The sequence below is a fragment of the Lutra lutra genome, chromosome 16 (assembly GCF_902655055.1).
Source record: "Lutra lutra chromosome 16, mLutLut1.2, whole genome shotgun sequence".
Lineage (NCBI taxonomy): Eukaryota > Metazoa > Chordata > Mammalia > Carnivora > Mustelidae > Lutra > Lutra lutra.
Window position 1 is genome coordinate 36725163 of NC_062293.1, and position 21731 is coordinate 36746893.

The following is a 21731-nucleotide window of genomic DNA, read 5'->3' on the forward strand; positions in this document are numbered from 1 at the left end:
ACTCTCACTGTTAGGCACTGCTAAGCAGTTTACGTGCAGAGAGAACAAAAACCACACTCTGGAGCTTCCTTGTCCAGGTTTGAAACCTGACTCTGCTACTTACCTTACCCACCCCCCGCCACCCCGGGGACCTTGGGCAAGTTAGTTTACTTCTGTGCTTCAGTTTCCTTACCTGTGAAACATGTATATTCCTAAAAGTCCCATCTTAGAGGGGTGGTGTCAGATTAGGTGAGCTGATTCCTGTAAAGTGTCTTGAGAAGGGAAGCAGCTCACACAGCCTGCACAGAGCTGGGAAGTCGCAAATTTGGATTTGAGCTAAGTGGTCTGATTGCAGAGCCCATGCTTCTGACCTGTGGCCTGTTCGTTTCTCTCTGGGCAGGACTTACTGGCCTCTGCAGGCACCAGAATGACATATTGGATACATTAGCGTTCTGCCCTGAAGGATTAAACAAGTGGCCAGGCTAGATGAAACTATTATAAATAACATCTTTAAATGAGACCTCAAGAAGAGCTGATAGATATGCCAGCTGTCATCACCGATACTGGATTCCACTAGTGAGCAGGTTCTGCTCTTTGTTTGCCATAGAGTTGGAAAGGGAAGATTTCCAGAAGTGTCATAGCACAGACAAACGATCATTTAAATGATAACAGGTTAATGGCATCAGCCTGGTCAGACTGGGCATGGCAGCTTGTTAGTTGGATGCTAGAAAATAATTTATTTTTAGAAAAGGAATATTTGCGTTTGGGGAAATAATTATGCCTGTTGATTATTTTTACTTAGCATTATATTTAAGTAGATTTGATCATGATTTAATCAGAATTCATAATGTAAGTGAATTAAATTTAGGCTTTTAGTAACAGGATGTCTTACTGTGTTTGTCTGTTCTTCTTCAGCAAAATGCCATTTATCTTTTCTTAGCATGGTTGTTAAAAGGTGTTTTAATACTAAAACATGCATCCATCCTCAGCAGCACTGAGATCAGATGAAATCTATTGCATTAATTAATTAATTAATTGTCTTTAATGTGATTACTTCTTAAAGTCTGTCTTTCGTCATGCTGTTAATAGTTATTGAATATATTGTATTAAAATGTAAAGGTATTCCACAGAGCAGCACCATCCAATAAAAACATGCATTACATATGCAATGTTAAATGTTCTAGTGGCCACAAAGTAAAAGGAATCAGGTGGACTTAATAATATATTTCACCTAGGGACGCCTGGGTGGCCCAGTCGGTTAAGCGTCTGCATTTGGCTCAGGTCATGATCCTAGAGTCCTGGGATCCGGCTCTCATCGGCCTCCCTACTCAGTGAGAAGCCTGCTTCTCCAGAACTCTGCCCTTCCCTCTGCTCATAATCTCTCTTTCTCTCTCTCACTCAAATAAATAAATAAAATCTTTTAAAAATACTTCGTTTAACCCAGTATGTCAAATATTATTACCCAGTTTTTCAACAATTTATTATTTTAAAATTATTAATGGTATATTTTACGTTCTTTCTTAAATCTTGAATCTTCAAAATCTGGTGCACTTAATTTGGTCCATCCGCAACAGTCAGACTAGCCATGGTTTCAAGGGCCTTCGTAACGGCATGTGGCCAGTGACTACTGAATTGGACAGTACAGCTATGGAGTAGAGCTCATAGTCTTTGTCCAGAGAGTGGATTATAAACCTCTCTTTGCTTTTTTTTTTTAAAGATTTATTTATTTATTTATTTATTTGACAGAGATCACAAGCAGGCAGAGAGGCAGGCAGAGAGAGAGAGAGGAGGAAGCAGGTTCCCGGCAGAGCAGAGAGCTTGATGTGGGGCTCGATCCCAGGACCCTGGGATCATGACCTGAGCCGAAGGCAGAGGCTTTAACCCACTGAGCCACCCAGGCGCCTCATAAACCTCTCTTTGGATACAGCCAAGAATAGTGTTCCTTTTTTCAGATGGGCACCAAAGTTTGGTGAAGCCTCAAGATATTAAAATGCATTTATTAATAATACTTATGCTTTATACTTAAATTAAAAGGTTATGTGACTATTTATATTCTCATAACCTTTGAGAGGGTATTTTGGTTCAGTCTTTCAATTTTCAGTATGTGTATCTTTGGATTCACCAGCAATTTCACATTTCAAAATTTATCCTGAAGATACATGTAAACAAATATACAATAATTTATGTATAAGAATCTTCACCTTAACACTGTTTGGTACTGATTTTAACCCATTGAGCCACCCAGGTGCCCCTGTTTGGTACTGATTTTAAAGGGGAGCAGTCTAAGCTTGGGGTGGCTGGGTGGCTCGGTGCGTTAAGCCTCTGCCTTCAGCTCGGGTCATGATCTCAGGATCCTGGAATTGAGCCCCACATCAGGCTTTCTGCTCAGCAGGTAGCCTGTTTCTTCCCCTCTCTCTCTGCCCGCCTCTCTGTCTGCTTGGGATCTCTCTCTCTGTCAAATAAACAAAGAAAACAATCTTTTAAAAAGGGGGGGGGAGCAGTCCATATAAATGCCCATTAATAGGAAATTAAATAAATTACAATATATTGACACAGTGGAATATTCTGCAACTATGAAAAAGAATAGACTGTGTTATGGTTCAGCGGGGAAAAGTGTATAATGTAGAATATCAAGTATATTACAATCTCCCTTTTATGTGAAAAATGTGTTAAGTTTATATTTGTCTTATATATGGAAAATGCTACAGCCACACTTAACAGTTTTAGTTAACAGTGATTATTTCTGGGGATAGGACTGGAGGAGGCTTGTCAGTTTTCTATACATTTTTGTATTTGAATCTTTTTTTATAAGAATTGTATATTACTTTCTATAATTAGGAGGTAGCAGACATTTTTTAAAAACATGTATGCACAGAGATTTTGTTTTTGCATCTTACGAAACGTGAAGAATGGGAAGCAATATAAATGTTCAAAAATGTATTATACTATTTCCACTCCTGGGATTGTATACAGCTATCCAGATATTGTTATGGGCCATTACTTACAATGCTGCTAAGTGAAAAAAAGAGAATACAAAAGTGTGTGTGTGTGTGTGTGTGTGTGTGTGTGTAAATAACAGGATTACTATGAAAACAGAGGTAACTAAGCAAAATGTTAACAGCTCTCTTTAAGTGGAGGAACTATGCATTTTGTGTGTGTGCTTTGTTGGTTTCTTTCCCTATTTTCTATAATGAATTTATACCTTTTCTATTACTTGTGTAATGGAGGAAATATCACTATTATTGTAAAATTCATTTGTTAAAAAAAGGATGAAATTTGGGAGGCTTAGCTGTGGGTGGTACCATAGAGAATCAAATTACTCAATATGTGTAAAAATGTTTGTAATACTGTAAGGCTAATATTATATACGTGAAAATATCATATTTTTGTTTGTGGATAGTGTTCTGCCCAAGTAGAATTTTGTGGGTTTTTAAAAAGATTTTATTTATTTTTTAAGTAATCTCTACCCTCAGCATGGGGCTGAAACTTACAACCTGGAGATCAAGAGTCACACGATCTACTAACTGAGCCAGCCAGGCACACACACACACACACACACACACCCCACCGATAGAGTTTTTTTAGAATTTTATAATATGCATATTGTCATACAGCTTCTTCTGTTATAATGAACAGAAGGGCTACCTCCTGTGGATTCTCTTTGGTAGAATTTGGTCCATATAAGGTCATATAGTTGTTCAGCTCCTTTCATCAGAGGATCTCAAAGCACTTTGTGCAAAAATACCCTTTTTTTTCTGTTGGGGGACACGGAAGTGATAGAATTTAAATTTCCATAACACCATGACTTGAAGAGCTAAGGATCAAACTGGTTATGTCTCAGATGTACTCCTTCATTTAAAGATGGGTGAAATGAGAGACTGGATCTAGTGAATAGAGATGATGTGGAATTCTAGAAGCCTTTTCTGACTCAGGGAACCAGTGCTAATGAGTGATGGTGATGTGAGGCATTGTATTCAGGTGTTACACCACTACTGAGCTTACTACTTACTAGTAATGACATAGAAAAATGATAAAGATGTACTTAGAAAATGGAGTACTCAAGTCCTCCTCTTCTTCTTTTTTTTTTTTTTTAATGGAAAGACAAGTTTGTTTGTTTTTTTTTTTTAAGATTTTATTTATTTATTTGACAGAGAGAGATCACAAGTAGGCAGAGAGGCAGGCAGAGAGAGAGAGAGAGGGAAGCAGGCTTCCTGCTGAGCAGAGAGCCCGATGCAGGACTCGATCCCAGGACCCTGAGATCATGACCTGAGCCGAAGGCAGCAGCTTAACCCACTGAGCCACCCAGGCACCCTCCTCCTCCTCTTCTATCTGGAATAAAGTTTAAGGGTTAGTATATTGCTTAAGGGCACAAGTGTGTCTACTCTTTTTTGAGACTATGGTATAAATGGATCTGTGTTGAACTACTGTCATTTACAATGTGCTGTTATGAGACTTTTCTCCTGTAATATTAAGGGAAAAGAGGGAAATACATTTGTGATTAGTGTGTGCTTATGAATTGTTCTCCATTCCACTCTGGAGTCACACGTTCCTGTGATCAGTTCTGGACTTTATTAACTCATGGAATGTTTCGTTTTCTGGGTTAATAGTTACTAATGTCACTGCCTGTTTGTTTCTGCTTTATTTAGGTTTCATGTCCTCAGCAAGCTACTGAGCTTCATGGCACCTATTGACCATACTACAATGAATGATGATGCCAGGTGAGTAATAGATTAATTATGTGTCTCAAATGGCTCCATGACAGCCTGATATTGACCTGTTCTACAGCCTGTCGCCCTCTCCATTTCTTCTTATCAGTTAACCATTTGTCATTGGCATCATAGTAAGGGTGCTTGTCACTTTTCTTCACCCCATAATTACTGTAGAACCAAACCAAAACTTCTGTGAATATTGTTGCTGCCTCTGGTGGTTTTTTGTTCATTTTGCTGTTTGGTTTTTAACTTTAGACACCTGCCAAGGCATCTAGGCCTTTCTCTAGTATGGAAAGGTAGGTCACGACAGTGCATGTGCATGCCTTCTGTGGCTGGGGGGTTTTGTGCATATGCTCTCTTTTTTAAAATGTCTCTATAGAGAGTGCTTTAGAGATGTTGTTATGTTGTGTTTGTTCAGGCTGCTGTTGAGGACATACTCATTTTATAAACTGAAACAAGACAGAAATGTATGGAAAAATGTCTCCTTGTAATATTACAATTAATAGCCATTTTTCAAAGACTCACTCCTTCTGTATTAGCTAGCATTCTAGCATTCTACTACATTATAATATTTCTGTATTACTTATTTAGCCATTTCCTTCTCTTTCGTTTATTTGCCATTCATTTATATCGTATGAACTTGTGCTTTCCTACTTTATTCAGTGAATTATAACCTATTACTGTCATTATTTTTTATTTGAAATTGTTCCATGTTAATGGAAGCTCTTTCAAGTTGGCTTATGTCCTTTTGGTCTGTCTCCATTCCTTGAGTGTGTTCTTACTTTCTGGCACAACAGGGTATTCTAGGCTTGTCTTATACTTTCCCTGTTCAGCTCTGGAGTCAGTCTTTCTTCAAGGAGCCCTGATTCCTTTTTGTGTATTGTGGTATTTAGAAGCCAAGATCTGTGTGCTAAGGGTGTTCATTGTCATGGCGTTTCACTGTTCCTAGGCGCTGTCAGTGTAGGGAGCTGGGAAGTGTATGTGTGTTAAATATACACACATGCAGGAGAGAGCCACTTGAGGCATCTCTGACTGTTTGCTTTCAGTCCTTTTTCCCCCCCAGTTTTCCTAGACATTTTATTTATTTTTGTTTGTTTGTTTTATTTATTATTTTATTTATTTATTTATTTATTTATTTGTATTTATTTGCGTACTCTGCACGCAACGTGGGATTCAAACTCATGACACTGAGGTGAGGGGTCACATGCTCCACTGACTGAGCCAGCCAGGCATGCCTCCTTTCAGTCTTTATGAGTTTCCTTTGAGAATGTTCTTGTTTTTCTTTAGAATATAATCAAAATTACATTCTATGGGAATTTTTTCTTTAAATATTTGTATAGTGTAAGCATTTTAATGTCAGTAACAACTCAAATTTTAAATGACTTTATAATATTTTTATATTGCTCATTTAGTTATTCACTACTTGTTGGACATTTAAATGATTTTTAATTATTGTAAATAATGCTATGGTAGACATTTGTAAACATGAATCTTTACCAGGTGAAATTACTGGTTGTAGGGTAAGCATGTAAGGGTTTTGCCAGCTTTATTTCAAAGTTCACTTACCCTTTTTATTTGAGAGTATTTCATCTGCTACTAAACTTCATCAGATTTTCTGTCCTGGCCTAAAAAATAGTAGATGTGCAAGTTGAGGTGAACATATGATTACTTCTTTTTTGTTTGCTTTTGTTGAGTACTTTGAGTGCGAAAGAACATATGGAGGGTTCTGAGTATATTTGTACTTAGAAACTTCGTGACTTCACATGCTCTCCTGGGCTTTGTGAGTGAATGCCTTTGTCCAGCTGGGGGGTTTTGTTTGTTTCCACTTATTTCTGGATCTAGTGTGTTTTTTTGAAATTACAGAGTAAATTGAGTGCAACTTACAGTCCCTGTCAGGACAACGTGGAAGATTATATTAAAGGAAAGGAAAACTAGATGTTCAAAAATGAAGACAAACCATTCAGGAAACATTATTACCCCAGGCATAAAGTGTGAAACCCAGTATATTATTGGTGGCATCTACAACTTTTTGTCCTTTGTAGTTAGGATTATTCTTGAATCACCTAATATCCCAGGGGCACTTAGTTTTCCTGAATCTTATTTATTCACTTAACAATTTCTGAGGGTTGCTACCAAATGCTAACCAAAGATGATTTCAAACTGACTGTATTATTTAGGATTATGTTGGACTTGGTCTGCAAGAATCTTAAAACCTATTTATAGAGATATAAGCAAATGAGTTTATTTTTTGACAAAAACTTTAGGGGTAGCATGCAATTATTGGCAGTGGTTTCCCCTTCTCAATGATAAAAGGGCTAGTTTCTCTTAGTCTTTCTCTTTTGGTCCCAAGATGGCGGCTGCAGTTTTAGCCATCAAACATGTTCATGGTAGGAAGAAGAGAGAAAAGAAGTAGTGTCAGATATACCCGCTTTCTTTTATCAGAAAAGTAAAAGCTTCCCAGAATCCCCTCCAAATGTTTTATATCTCAATTGTTAGAACTGTGCTACCTTGCTACTTGAGGTGGAGGAGCAGGCAACGGAGAAAGGGTTGGGAATGTTTGTTGGGTAATAGTCCTTCTGCCATTCAGTGTTTGTGGGGGGAAAAGGCTGTCCCTTGTGGACTGATTGCTTATTATCAGCATTGTCTCCAGCTTGTTTAGCCCACTTAACAAGGAATTTAATAAAAGTCTTGTAGCTGGAGAACTAAGCATGTGTTTTTTCCACAGTGCACTCTATTCCCATTGTGTTTCTTAAGGAGAAGAGGCATTTATCCATATTATTGCTTGTGCTCCATAGTCTGAGTAAACCAGATTAACTGTGGGTAGAGGAACTGGGCATTAGCTCTCTCTGCCTTTAGTATCCAAACTCTCAGGGCAGAAGGAGGCAGTCATAGTTTGACCTCTTTTGTTTTTTTTTAGGTAATTCCATAATTGGTGACAGTCGGCTACTGTAGTATTTTGTCTCCTACTTTGTATATCAAAATATCACTGAGGAATTGGAAACTTTCATAGTTGTTAAAATATCGTATTAGTACATAGTACTTTTCCTCAAATGAATAGTTTTGGTTTTGCTAAGTTACAGATTTGTCATTCTTGGTGTGCATATATGAATAGAGAATGTTTTTATGATTTCAAGATAGACAAGGACTTTGTAAGCATGACACCAAGGCCTGCAGCCATAAGGAAAAATATTAATAGATCTGACTACCTGAAAATCGCATTGAAAACAAAGTGTTAAGTAAATGACAGACTGGCAAGAAAAAGTTCAATATGTGACATTTTACTATGTAAAATACTATGTAAAGACTTTTTACAAGTCTTTAAGAATCCCAGTAAAAATAATGGGTAAAATATGTCAACAAGCAAACTTAGAAATCATTAAAAAAAAACTCATATAGCTAAAAAAACAAAGACTGTCTGTCAGCCTCATTAATCAAAGAAATGCAAATTAAAATGAGATTTCATTAAATTACAAAATATTAAAAGATTGGTAACCTCCTTTGCTGATGGTGCGGGGAAACAGACACTTCCATGTACCGTTGTTGGGAATGGAATTGGCAAAATGATTTTGGAGGGCTATTTGGCAATGTGCATCAGGATTTTAACTGTATACTTGGGCGCCTGGGTGCCTCAGTGGGTTAATAAGCCTCTGCCTTTGGCCCAGGTCATGATCCCCGGGTCCTGGGATCCAGCCCCGCATCGGGCTCTCTGCTCAGTAGGGAGCCTGTTTCCCCCTCTCTCTCTGCCTGCCTCTCTGCCTACTTGTGATCTCTCTCTCAAATAAATAAATGAAATCTTTTTTAAAAATGTATACTTATCTTGGGGCACCTGGGTGGCTCAGTGGGTTAAGCCTCTGCCTTCGGCTCGGGTCATGATCTCAGGGTCCTGGGATCGAGCCCCGCGTCGGGCTCTCTGCTCAGCAGTGAGCCTGCTTCCTCCTCTCTCTGCCTGCCTCTCTGCCTACTTGTGATCTCTCTCTCTCTCTCTCTCTGTCGAATAAATAAATAAAAAAATTTAAAAAAAAAATAAAAAAAAATAAAAAAATGTATACTTATCTGATGACTCAGAAAAATCTACTTCTAGGAATTGACCTCAGGAAATAAATATGATCTCATGGGTTATGAGACTGATACCCACATCTGGGTCCATTCTCAGCAGGGAGTCTGCTTGAGGGATTTTCTCCCTCTGCCTCTCCCTCCCAGTACCCCCCCCAATAAATACATTTAAAAAAACTACTTCAAAATGAATAGATAAGTAAATAGGAAATGTAGAACAAAATAAGAATCTTTGTTGCAACATGGTTTATAATGGAGAGAAATAAACAATTTTAATGACCTTCAATAAGCAACTGTTAAATAAATCACAGTAAGATCATTCAGTGAAATTATAAACAGCTGTTAAAGGATGAAGTAACACTGTATTAACATAATGTTCAGCTACAAAATATTTTTTAGTATTATATATTATACATATAATATGTATTATGTATATAAATATACATATTATAATCCACATTTTGAGTAAATAGGTATATAGGATGGGGAAAAAAAGTGATATCTTTTAAAAAATACATTATACTGTCAAGTTTCCAGGTTATTTTGTTAACTAGAAAAAAAACGGTGCCTGTAACATGATCAACTTATGTTTTGACAATAGAGATTAAACTGGAATATATATACACATATGTAAGTGTATGTTACAGTGGTTAGGGAAATATCTGGGAAGACCACACATCATAATATTTACAATGTTTACTTGTAGGAAAGGAATGACATGAGGGAGGAGGTGAGGGAGACTCAGTGTTTTGTTTTTTATGCTTCTAATTTGGTCCAATCTTTCGCCATGCATTCATAGAAGTTACGTCAAAAAAAAAAGGAGAAGAAGAAGTAGTAGTAGTAGTAGTTACATTAAAAAGTAATGTAATGCTCTGAAAAAATGGACATCAGACTCCACATACTTATTGCTGGCTGGAGGGGAGTAGAAAATACAATTTACTTTCTAGCTTCTGTATTTCCATAGTCTTCCAAATTTTTCTACAATTACACTGCTTTTTATCAACAGGAAAAAAAGATGTTTTCAATTTGAAAATTATATATATAATACACAGAGGAAATGGGAAGGTGGTGATTATTTCTGTATTAAAGTAAATGAATGAAAGCTGTCTTCCTTATGGCTTCTGTCCTATGGGCCATATGGATAAAACTGGTTTTTTAGAACCTGGCTAGTGTCTGTTCCCATCTGCCTTCTGCCCTCTGCCCTCCCCCCTTTTTAAAAGATTTTATTTATTTTTTTGACAGAGAGGGACACAGCGAGAAAGGGAACAGAAGCAGGGGGAGTGGGAGAGGGAGAAGCAGGCTTCTCACTGAGCAGGGAGCCTGATGCGGGACTCGATCCCAGGACCCTGGGATCATGACCTGAGCCAAAGGCAGCCGCTTAACGACTGAGCCACCCAGGCGCCCCTCTGCCCCCCTTTCTTAAATCATAGTAAAATACACATACATTTTCTAGCATTTTAGATTTCTTATTTCCAGAGGTAGCTCCACCTATGGTTCCTACCTTAGCCAGGTCTGCAGAGAGAACCCTTCCTCTTTGTTCCTTGGTTCCAGTGTATTGTTCTACACATGCCTAAGTTCCCCCAATGCTTGGGTTTTTTGGAGGAGAAGCAGGACAGAATCTGAGCGCTATTTACTTGTTCCTGAATCCCCAGTTTGAGCTAAAATCATCCAATTTGAGCTAAAAAAAATTTTTACTTGGTCAAATTAAATTGAAACTGGAACAGAGTTCTCATTAAGAGAGAGAAGAGAAGAGATCTTTAACATGGGGTATTACAATACCCTAAATGGAGAGAGAAGTGCTATCATCTTTAAAAAGGGGATGGCATCCTCATTTTGTTTCTCCTATGATGTGGTTTATATAGTATTATCTGTTTAGTTAATTTCTGCTGATACATACTCTTTTCTCATGGTAGGAATTTTCCTCAAGCCATCTGTTTTTTTTGTTGTTGTTGTTGTTTTTTTTAAAAAAAAAAAAAACAAGGGACACCTGGGTGGCTCAGTTGGTTAAGCAGCTGCCTTCGGCTCAGGTCATGATTCCAGCGTCCTGGGATCGAGTCCCACATCGGGCTCCTTGCTCAGCAGGAGCCTGCTTCTCCCTCTGCCTCTGCCTGCCATTCTGTCTGCCTGTGCTTGCTCTCTCTCCCTCTCTCTCTGACAAATAAATAAAAATCTTTAAAAAAAAAAAAAAAAAAACCTTTTAAATGCAAAGTTTCCAGTTTGTGTTCCCATGTTTACCACATTTCCTTTTGGGAGCCTTTCTTTGTAGATAAACTTTGGATACTAATTTGAATGCCTTTTATGTGCTTTCAGGTTGCCTATGTTAGTGACAGTCTCATGGAACCCTTGATACTTGATATGTGCTGAGCCAGTAGATCTTTACTCCATCCATTAGGAGGTGGGCGGGTGGTTTCTATTGCAGACCTGCTGAACATTCCCAGTATTGAGAGAAAACCAAAGAAACCCCCTTTCTTTGCCCATGTGTTACATGTTTACATGCAAGGAAGGAGATTACCAGGAGCCTAAAGATGATCACTGACTTGGCCAAGCCCTGGATACTCTTGGCACAGGGCAGCTCGGCTCCAGAGCGGCTGCTCTTTGACCTTTGGAGTCATCTTTGCTAAGAGGGCACAGTAGCGCATGATACTACTACAGAGACAGGGTTATCAGGGAAGAAAAGGCTTGGTGTCTGTTTGAGAGAGAATCCCTCTAAGCATCTTGTTACCTCAAAGAACAGGTCAGTGTCATATTTGCATGGTTAACAGGAGGATTGCTGTTCACTTGTCTGATGACTGAAGTTAATCTAAGCTTATCAACATTTTAGAAACATTGCTTACTTTACATGGTGTGACTCCCCTGGGGTACTTTTAGACCAGAGAGAGTCTGAAGTAAAAATTCAGGTGATCTCTTATTATGGTTCTAACCAAATTTGGAGGTTGTGGAAATAATCATCTGGGGGGGGGGGTTTGCCTGTACTTTTGAAAGACCTTCTGAGGCAAGACTTTTTTTTTTTTTTTAAGATTTTATTTATTTATTTGACACAGAGAGAGAGAGAGAGAGAGAATGAGATCACAAGTAGGCAGAGAGGCAGACAGAGGGGGAAGCAGGGTCTCCACGGAGGAGAGAGCCATATGCGGGTCCCTATGTCAGGACTCTGAGATGGGTACCTGAGCCGAAGGCAGAGGCCCAACCCACTGAGGCACCCAGGTGCCGGGAGGCAAGACCCTTAAAGAAGTTAATTCTTCCTCATTTGTTGTATTAATAATGTAGGTCAGATAGAAAATGCTGGTGTGACGAACAGGAGAAGCAAATTCTAAGACCTCTGAGACAGGTCAAGATACGGTTCCTAACCGGTAGCGGCGGCCTCAGATTTGGGAATGGAGTCCACGTGGGTGCTCCGTGCACTCTGTGGGCGTGGCGTGCCCCTCCCCAGAGCATTTTGGCTCTTGGCTGGGTCAGGGTGTCCGCGACAGCTTGCGGCCACGAGTCCAAGAACCATGGTCCACCGCGCATGCGCCAATGCTTCGGACCGCGGCTCTTCCAGAAACCCAGTTCCTGGACCATCAGTTGCGAGGCTAGCTTACTGCATTTTCCTTATTACAAAAATGCTGGCAGTATTAGCACTTTATAAGTACCCCATTCCTTTGCAAAGAACTTAAAGAAATTTCTCTACAGAAACAGTAAGAATTTCCATATTGGCTCCTCATTTCCCCCCTCCCCCCACTATTTAAAAAAAAAAAAAAACCACTTTCCCATTCCTTCTCTGAAGCTGCCCGCGTTAAAAAAGAACAAGGAGAGGATCCTTTAATGATAACCACTAAGCACCAAATACATTATTGTTTTACATCTGGAGTTTTAGAAAGGAAATGTACAAAGGTAAACCAGCCTTGTAAAGTGCTTTGTCAACATCACTGCCACGTTGTTCTTGAGGTGCCTTGGTATAATAGAATTCGTGCAGGCAATTTATCTTCAGCTTGCCATTTTTGTGTGTGGGTCTGCACCCTAAATATGGGCACATTCTACCACTCTCCTGATGATAATCTTTTCCCCCAGTTGGTAATCCAGAGGTTAACTTAGGCTGTTTTCGACTCCATTTGCCTCCTTTACTCCTTTGTTTAATAGAAGTGTGCACCGCATCATGGTGAAGTATTCTGCTGTAGTTTGCTCGGCATTTGAGAGCACATCAGCTAATAGCACATCAGCTAATAACCCCAGAAGTACCCGCCACAGAGCATTTGTCATTGGTTAAAAACTTGCAAGCAAGAATGGTTAAGATACAGATGCTTTCTCTGAGCCTTCTTATCTCCTAAAAAGACACAGGTCATTCTGACAGGTGAAACAAGTCCGGGCAAATATGCAACATTGATCTAATCAGCAGGAACGAGAGCAATATTTTCACTGGTGCTGCCTTTTACCAGCGTCATTAAAGGCTCCCATTACTCTTTTATTAGAGGTTCCCTCTCTTCCTTATCAGATTACAGAATGAACATAACTCACAGCAGTGATTTGATCTCTTGTTAAAGAGGATTACAGCTTTGCATTAACTCGGATTGACACAGTTTATAATTTGCTTGTTGATACTCAGGCGGGCGGCATCCCGTGTTTGACCCCCCAGCAGTGCTGAGGGGAAAGGACCCCCATATATCATCATTAAAGATGGCGTCCAGCACAGAGATAGGAGGCAAGGGGCCTTCCTCCTCCTCCGGTAATGTCAGAAAGGACAAAAGAAACATTCTCAAGTTCAAAGCTGAGACGTGGGCCAGAGTGTTAAAACTGGATTGGAAACTGTGATTGTTTCTTCTGTTTTTCCTGATTTGCTGCTGTTCGGTCTTATACAATTCTGGTGAATTTGCATTCTTAAATTGAAGCCTTGGTTCCAAGCAGAATGTAGAGTGATAAAAGCACATCTTCTAGAAGGAGATTGTAGATGCTGAACAGACAAATCTTTCCTCAAAATGGGGCTTCTTGACTAAAGTTCTCATTTCGGTTAAATTCCTATCATTTCTTCAAAGGATTGTGAATCCTCTTCCCCCCCCCCAAAGGGATCTTTCACATTCTTTAAAGTGGTTGTAAATATTTCTCTTAAGGACTTACTGTTTTTAAGTTCTGGCATTTTATTATTACTGCCTTTTAAAATACAGTATCATATAATAATGTATTAATCACAGCTAAGTATCCTGCAAGTGGGTAGGCAATAGCTAAATGTTTTTCACCTTAATTTAGATTAGGTCCTACATTTCCCACAATGATCACTGAGCCAACGTTAGGTTGCTATGATATGTAGACCATTTCTGTTTCTAAGTGCCTTCATCCTTTGCTCAGAGTTATCCACCCTAAGTCTGCTATCCTGTACCCTTCATGTACCTTTTTTCATTCAGTCCTTAAATCACTGAAGTGGTTGACATTATCTTCCTTTTATGATAAGAATACTGGGGCATAGGGGCGCCTGGGGGGCTCAGTGGGTTAAGCCTCTGCCTTCGGCTCAGGTCATGATCTCAGGGTCCTGGGATCGAGCCCCGCATCGGGCTCTCTGCTTGGCAGGGAGCCTGCTTCCTCCTCTCTCTGCCTGCCTCTCTGCCTACTTGTGATCTCTGTCAAATAAATAAATAAAATCTTAAAAAAAAAAGAAAAAGAAAAAGAAAAAAATACTGAGGCATAGAGCAATTAAGTAACTGGCCCAAGTTAAATAGCAAGTAACTAATGGAGCTGGTCTGTGCATTTGGGAATGTGAATTCAAACCTGCTGCTGTTTCCAAAGCATCAGCCAGCTTTTAGAAATGTCTAGAATGATGTGCCAGAGAGAAACTGATTCTCCCCATCCTCAATATACACATAAGAACATTTTCTTAATTAAAAACTTGTTTTGGGGGTGGGCAAGAAAGACTTATTTGGATTAAAACAATTTTTTCTTCTCCTTTTCTTCTTTTAAAATAGAGAAGCTTTTTAAAAGGCTGGGGGTTGGGACGCCTGGGTGGCTCAGCTGGTTGAGCGGCTGCCTTCGGCTCAGGTCATGATCCCAGCAACCTGGGATCGAGTCCCGCATCGGGCTCCTTGCTCGGCAGGAAGCCTGCTTCGTCCTCTGCCTCTGCCTGCCTCTCTGTCTGCCTGTGCTCACTCTCTCTCTCTAATAAATAAATAAAATCTTTAAAAAAATAAAAAATAAAAGGCTGGGGGTTGCCTAACAAGTCATTCACATCTTAGTATGAATCACTGAACTTCTGGACCTGCTCTTATGCTTACACCATTCATCTGGTTACAAAGACCCTAAACCGTATAGGCAGCTTTGAAACCTGAGTTAGAGTATTCAGGTAGCTTGCCCTTACCGTTCTACCTCTGCCATATTCCGGTACTTGTCACCTTTCCTTAGAGACCGTATCTTCTTTTTTATCCTAATGAAAACAATACATGCATATGGAAGGAAATTTAGAAAGTACAGAAAGCACAAAGAAAAATTCATCTGTTATGTGCTATTGAGATTGAATGTTAATACTTTATGTTTTCTTGCAGAATTTTTGTGTGTATGTGTTTTATAAAGGTCTATATCTATTTTTACATATATATGTTTGAATCTTTCCTGGTTAACTTCATGTTATAAGCATTTTAACACCATTAAGTTTTTTAAAGACATTATAATAACTTTATAATATCCAGTTATGAAATACTGTTGGACATTTAGGTCATTTCTGTTTAAGTAATACTGCAATGAACATATTTGTACAGAAATCTATATTTTAAGTCTTGCTGTGTCTTTAGAATGGATCCTTAGAAGGGCAGTTCTTGGGTCAGAAGCGTAACTTTGTCATGATTCTCGACCAGTGGTTCTAATTTACATGCCCCTGCTCCCTTGCCTGCTGAGGCTTGTCATTACACCTTTGGTAATATGGAGGGTTATGTTTCAAAAGTATTTTCTGTTTTGATGTGCTAAAAGTTACTTACTTTTTTGTAAGTTGATAACAACTGACGGACACTTTACTGACCTATGCTGTGTTAGGCACTGAACTAAGTGATTATTTTCTCGTATAATAGTAAACTTGATTATTATTATGATTATTTTCTCGTATAATAGTAAACTTGAAGAGTCCGTGTATTTATTAATCATTCATGTTTCTGCTTTATCATTTCATTTTTCTTTCGGGTTTTAGTTTTGCTTTGCAATTTGTATGAATTTTATTATGATTATGTATTATGGTTCATATTTTTTGAAGATTTTTTCCCATTTTGCTTGCCTGTTAATATATGTTCAGTGGTCTGTACTGTCTGTCTCTCTTTTTGAGTCAGACTATTTTTTACACTCCCCACATGGACTGTTGCACCAACAGTCTCTTAACCACCCAGTCTGATCTAATCAGGTGTGTGTGTCTTGCCAGGTAAGACCTTCCTAGAACACTGCTTCAAGCATGCTCGTCCTCATTGTCTATAGAATTGAACCAGTACTCTCGACCCTGCGCCTCAAGGCTTTGCTCCCTTTCTCCCCTCATCATGTTTCAGTATGCACCCTTGTGCTGTCCCCACAACACCTACCCCCCAACCACTCCTTGCACTCTCCTCTCTTCATTCTGCTTACTTAACCCGGGGTGTCTCCTCACCTTCCCCACCTTGGTCCCTGCCTGTTGGGATGTTCATAGTCCTTGACAACACTAGCCTTTCCCGGGAGATTCCCCATTTCATACTGAGCTGGGGGGCTCACACTTCCCTGAACCCCTACTCTATTTGTTCTCCATTAATGCTATTTATTACAGCCCACAAAATTGCTTGATGGGGGTTTTCTTCTCTCTAGAACACTTAACTTATGGGGCCCCTGGCTGGCTCAGTTAGAGAGCATGTGACTCTTGATCTCCAGGTCGTGAGTTTGAGCCCCACATTGGGTGTAGAGATCACTTAAATAAGTAAACTTTGGGGGGGGGGGGAAGAACGTTTAACTTGTAAGTCAAAGTAGTGTGTATATGTTTACTGTAATCCCATATTTGGTTTTGTATCAGAGTTTTAAGCTTATACATTTGGAATAATGTATTTTGATTCTAGTTCTATCTTGCCTTATTGTATAACATTTTGGTAGCACGAGTATTATTTGCAAAACCATATAATGTCCAGCTGATGTCAGGCTCTCGAAGCTAGTGCCTTTTGCCCTGGCGCTCAGACGGCACGACGCAGAGGAGGGTTTCCTCTGTGGCTTCGTCTCCTTCTTTACAAAGCCAAAATAATCCTTGCTCATGAGAGTCTCGAGGACAAAATGTTCTTTAAAATTTTTTGTTTCTGAGGACTATTTTAAATGTAATCTGTGCAAAAATGTAAATAAAGAAAATGTATGTTTACACATGGGTAAATACTGTATCATCCCTTTGCCTTCAGCACAAACATACCCATTTCTGTGCAAACCTGAAAAAAGTTGGCTGTAGGTTTTCTGTCTGAAATGTCTTTAAAGGCTCTCAGCTTATAAGTCTATTTACAGTTTGCTGGTAAGACTGTTTTTGCAAACAGTCCTATAAGACAGATGAACGAATGTTTTTGCCTCTCTTACCGAAATCTCCAAATCCTCTAACTCCACTAATATCCTTTCCCCAGCTCCCCTAGCACCCTGTACCTGTCCAGATCGGATACTGTGCTTGCTGCTTGGTTGTGCCCCTAGTTAGCTATGGGTTCCCTCTCCAAACCAAAACACGGCACCGCTCAAGCGCCAGTTCCATATTTTGTTCTTAGCCCTTGGCCATGTTGGAAGAGCACCAGAAATGAAGAGTCTAGCTCTGGGACTTCTTGTTCCCAACCCTTTACGTAGAGAGTTTTTGAGGTCATTTTTATGGAGGGTGAACGATGGGAAAAGATCTTTCATGAGCACTCTTGAATTTCTATCACTTCCAAGAACACACACCATGAACTTTGTATTCCGTAGGAGGTTTCCTCCTGTCCATGTTGGCTGTGGGATCTACACTGGGTCTGTTTTCTGGTGGCCTGCCTACAAATTATTAGTTACTATGGAAACAAGGAGACTGTAGACAGGGCTCTGTGATGACCAGTTACAGCTTAGGTCGGTTTTTTGGACTGCTTTCGGGATTCGGGATTCGTGTGGTTTAAGAAGAAAACAGTGTAGAATGGATTCTGGAGGTGCATTATTAGCAAGGTGTCACAGACCCTGGTTACCTTTGTTATTTTTAGTGTTGATAGTAAGTGTCAAACCAAAAAAGGATATTTAGATAAAGGGCATTGCCTCATTGTAGTTTGAGTTCAAGATGCTGGGACGTGCTGCATTTGTAATGGGAAGCTATTACTAACTACCCTGGAAATGAGGTCTTGAATGAGCCATAACCACACCTTGTGTTTTATCCATTGTCTCCCTCTGGGGAGCAGAACACTTTATAAACATTAACTCTTTTACCCTCTGGGCACCTCCACTTAAAAGGTAAATAAGACTGAAGGCTCTTTCTCCTCCAATATAGATGAGGCAGCATCAGCCCAGTGAGGGAAATTACTTGATCAGAGGCAGGAGAGGCTTTAGTAGCCTGAGGTGTTTGGAGTCCTAGCAGTGGACCTGGACAGCATGGCGGCCGCTGACACCCAGGAGACTGCCGCTCTGTATGGTTCCCCTTTCTGCTTCTCAGCCTGGTGGGGGCTGGGCCTTTGTCTCACGTGGAATGTGAGATGCTGCAGAGACGCACGATTGTTCTTCAGAGCTTTGTGCTCCTTTGTAAGAAAGAAGAAATCGATACACATTTTCTCCTACACGCACTTGGCAGTACTCCGCCGCCTCACCTACCTCCCGGGCCTGCTGAGGAGGCACAGCTGTGCAGCAGAACATATCCCACCAGCTGCCTGGGGCAGAGATGCAAACCATCATTTTGCACTTAGCAGTTAGGCTTCTTAAAACCAGTCTTCTAGCTGGCCAAGGTCATCACACTGCTGGCTTTGGTGACTGGCTGGTGACCCAGCTTGGGGGAGATGCCCTGTTGCGGACACCCGGAGGCTGTGGGGTCCTGGTTACTGCTCCTAGGGAAAGTTGACGTGGCAGATGTCTGGGACAAACCTTTTTTTTTCCCCAAATTTCCCATTTACAGAGAAGAGGAAGAAGTAATTCTTTGAAGGATCCTACTAGAACCCAAAAAAGATTGACAGATGGAGGGCATCTGCTTTCATTCTATCAACTAATATAAGTAAACTGTTCAAGCCAGAGCTCTGTCTCAGGGTGTATTTTATTTTTGAATCAGAAAATGGGGTATGGATACCTGTAATTCGGAGCTACCTGCCATTAAGCACCTAAGTGTGGGACAGTGAATGACAAAGATTTTGCTGTCATTATTAACGGATGGTGGTTTAGGTGACAGCCAGCATAGCCTTGCAGGGCCAGGGGGCACAGTGCCTAGGTGAGGGTGTCAGAGCCCAGCCATGGTGCTTGTTAGAGCCGAGGGCATTGATGAGATTGCCAGGGGACGGTGGGAGAGGCCAGAGAGGAGGGCAGAGAACAGGAGCTAGAAGGTCTACGCTCCCAGCCAGGAGGAATATGAAAAAGACAAAGAGGGAGGAGGAGCAAAGGAGAACACAACATCCTTGCACCCCAGGGCAGAGAGTATCAGGACTTGGGGGTTAGCAGCTAGGAGGCTGGCCTCGAGGGCGCACTGGTATCTTATACCCCTCCTTCAGGGTTGGCACCTGGCGTTTGTATGCTCCTTGGTCACACTCTTTTTGTTGGGAGTTGTACGGGGCTTTCTAGTTAAACAAGTTCTCCTGCCGATCACCAGGCGTCACAGAAACCCTTGCCGAAACTGTGGATTGCCAGTAAACACCTTCACTAATTTCCATGTGTTCTGACCCCCAAATTAGGATTTCAACTGGAGCTGAGAGATGAAGCACACGCCGCCCCCCCAGGCACTGGGTCGCGGGGCAGCAGCCTTGATAGGGACACAAATGTAACTCGCATGTCAGTCTCCCCAGTGCGGTTGGAGGAAGTGATTCACATCTAAGCAGTGAAGCATCCCCCGGCTTTTAACAGGAGCTGTGAGAGGGGCTGCTTTTGTACAAGGAGCTTCATCTTCCTGAAGCCGGCAGTCACAAAACCGTAAACACAACACCGGCCAACTCTATTGCCGGGATCGCGGGGGCCTGACGTTAATATTAAACATCTCCAGCAAGGCAGAGAGCTCTGCAGCCCAGCCACAGAATAAAAATAAATAAAAATAAAGAGAAAACCCTGCTAAAAGCGGTGAGATGATTTGTCGTCTTTCCTGAGCGAGGCCATTTGTCTTCTCTCGCATCAAATCTGTTATAAAACAGTCAAACTGTGAAAGTGGAAATCATCCCAGGAATATGGAATATTAATGCACAGGAAGGGAGGCCACATCCCTTTTGTCTAGAGTGCCAGTGTCATCTCCCATCCCCGGCCACCACCAACCCTTTTAATGCTAGTCCACCAAGGTAAATTATTTTTCTTTAGAAAAATTTGAAAGACTTAAAGCTGGTGGTAGGGATGACAGAAGTTTCAAGTGTTTGTCTTCCTTTGTTCAAGCAAAGTGAGTGTAGCTGACTTGGGACCCAGGAAGGAGTCCGAGCGAGGAACCCTGTGCAGATTTGGCCCTCGTGCCATCTCTTCCTGTCCTTCTTCCCTTTCCTTACTTTCCCTAGTCTTTCAGTTCCTTCCTTTGTTTGGGCCCTCAACCCACTTCTCTGAACATTTATAAATCTCCAGTCTGTCTGATCTTTAGGAGACAGGCCAGAGGCCACATGTCACCATCTGTAATTTAAAGCTGCAGAGCTAAAAGCATTTGCAGAGGTTTGAAGGACCTAGTTCTGACCCGACCAAAAGAGCGAATTGGAACAGACCTTCTAGAGTCTCCTTCAAGCACGGGGAAGATGGTGATGAGAGCAGACACACTAGGTAATTTACGGATGCAGTTTGCTGGAAGCCAAGCCACTGGCCGAGGCCTTAGAACTGTGTCGTGTACTGCCACCTCGTGGCGGATTCGGGCAGCTGCTTGGAGACTTGCCTTGTCCCCAGATTTAGGTAATTAGCCATGGATGTGGGCATCCTCCGAGCCTGTCTACTTTGCTCTAACTTGATCCTGTTAAGAAATAAGTCTAGGTAAAAGAAGGTTGCTTTCTTTTCTTTTTACCTTTCTTGGGTGCGAGGGGAGGGCCGTGTATGTGTGGGCGGGGTTTGGTATGGAATTGTGATGAGATTTCAGGAAAGGAACCTGTGATCCACTTTTTGTTGCCAGGGGATGTTGGGAGGAGAGCAAGGAAGAGTTAAGGGCTGACCTCCTGGATACCTTCAGGAATCCTAAATTTTCCACTGTCATATCCTCTGTGTTGTCCTAAGAGCTGCATGTGTCTCTTCCCTTGGCTTGCATCTCTAACAGTCCCGTCTTGGAGACAGGTTCTAGCACATGTCCCTGCCTCTGATGTTGTTCCTGGGACTGGTTAGGGTTTAACTCTCTGCCTCAGCCCCCAAAGAGCAGTTGCTTGCCATGTGGATTGGTTTATTTCCCCTGCTAAGTCACAGAAGCATTTCTCAAGCACCTTTGTCTCACCTGTAAAGTCACTGATAGAGAGTAGAATGGCTTTGGATCAGAGAAAGCAGAGGGAATGAAAGATTAAAGGAAGGTACCATCTTGTGTCTCATGTTTTGAGGAGCTGACCACAAAGCGTTCAGAGGGTCAGGCTCCGGAAGTTCCCTTTGTTTGAGGTCACTGGTGTGTGTCTAGCAAGAATTGGCAAGATGTCTTGTTGGGTCCCAATCAGGGAGAGCCGAAGCCCCGTGAGGGCAGGGGAAGTGTGCGCTGAGGGCAGTGAGGGGAGGGAACCCTGTCCTGCCCACTCTGGACCAGCAGGGCTGCGCTGGGCAGGGAGGGCGCAAGGGCCTGAGCGTTGGGGCCTCTCCTGGCTTTTCTCAGCGGGAAGGAACGGGCTCTCTGCACCTCATGAGGAACAGATCTGGTTCTCAGAGGGCCTCCAATCATTAAAGCGCAGCTGCGGGACGAGCGGTCCATGGAGTCTGTGTCTGGGCTCCGGC

At 41.3% G+C, this 21731-nt stretch overlaps 1 protein-coding gene across 2 annotated transcripts in view; it reads left to right on the forward strand.

Annotated features, from left to right (window-relative positions):
- AATF (apoptosis antagonizing transcription factor) overlaps positions 1–21731 on the forward strand; it is a 102525-nt gene that overhangs the window by 74770 nt on the left and 6024 nt on the right. The window contains exons 11-12 of one of the 2 annotated variants that reach the window (XM_047707746.1): positions 4626–4697; positions 19547–19894. In XM_047707746.1, coding sequence (XP_047563702.1) covers positions 4626–4697; positions 19547–19571 — 97 coding nt within the window. In that variant the 3' untranslated portion in view covers positions 19572–19894. Of the gene's footprint in view, positions 1–4625; positions 4698–19546; positions 19895–21731 lie in introns of those variants that run through there. The other variant, XM_047707745.1, reaches the window with a different exon arrangement.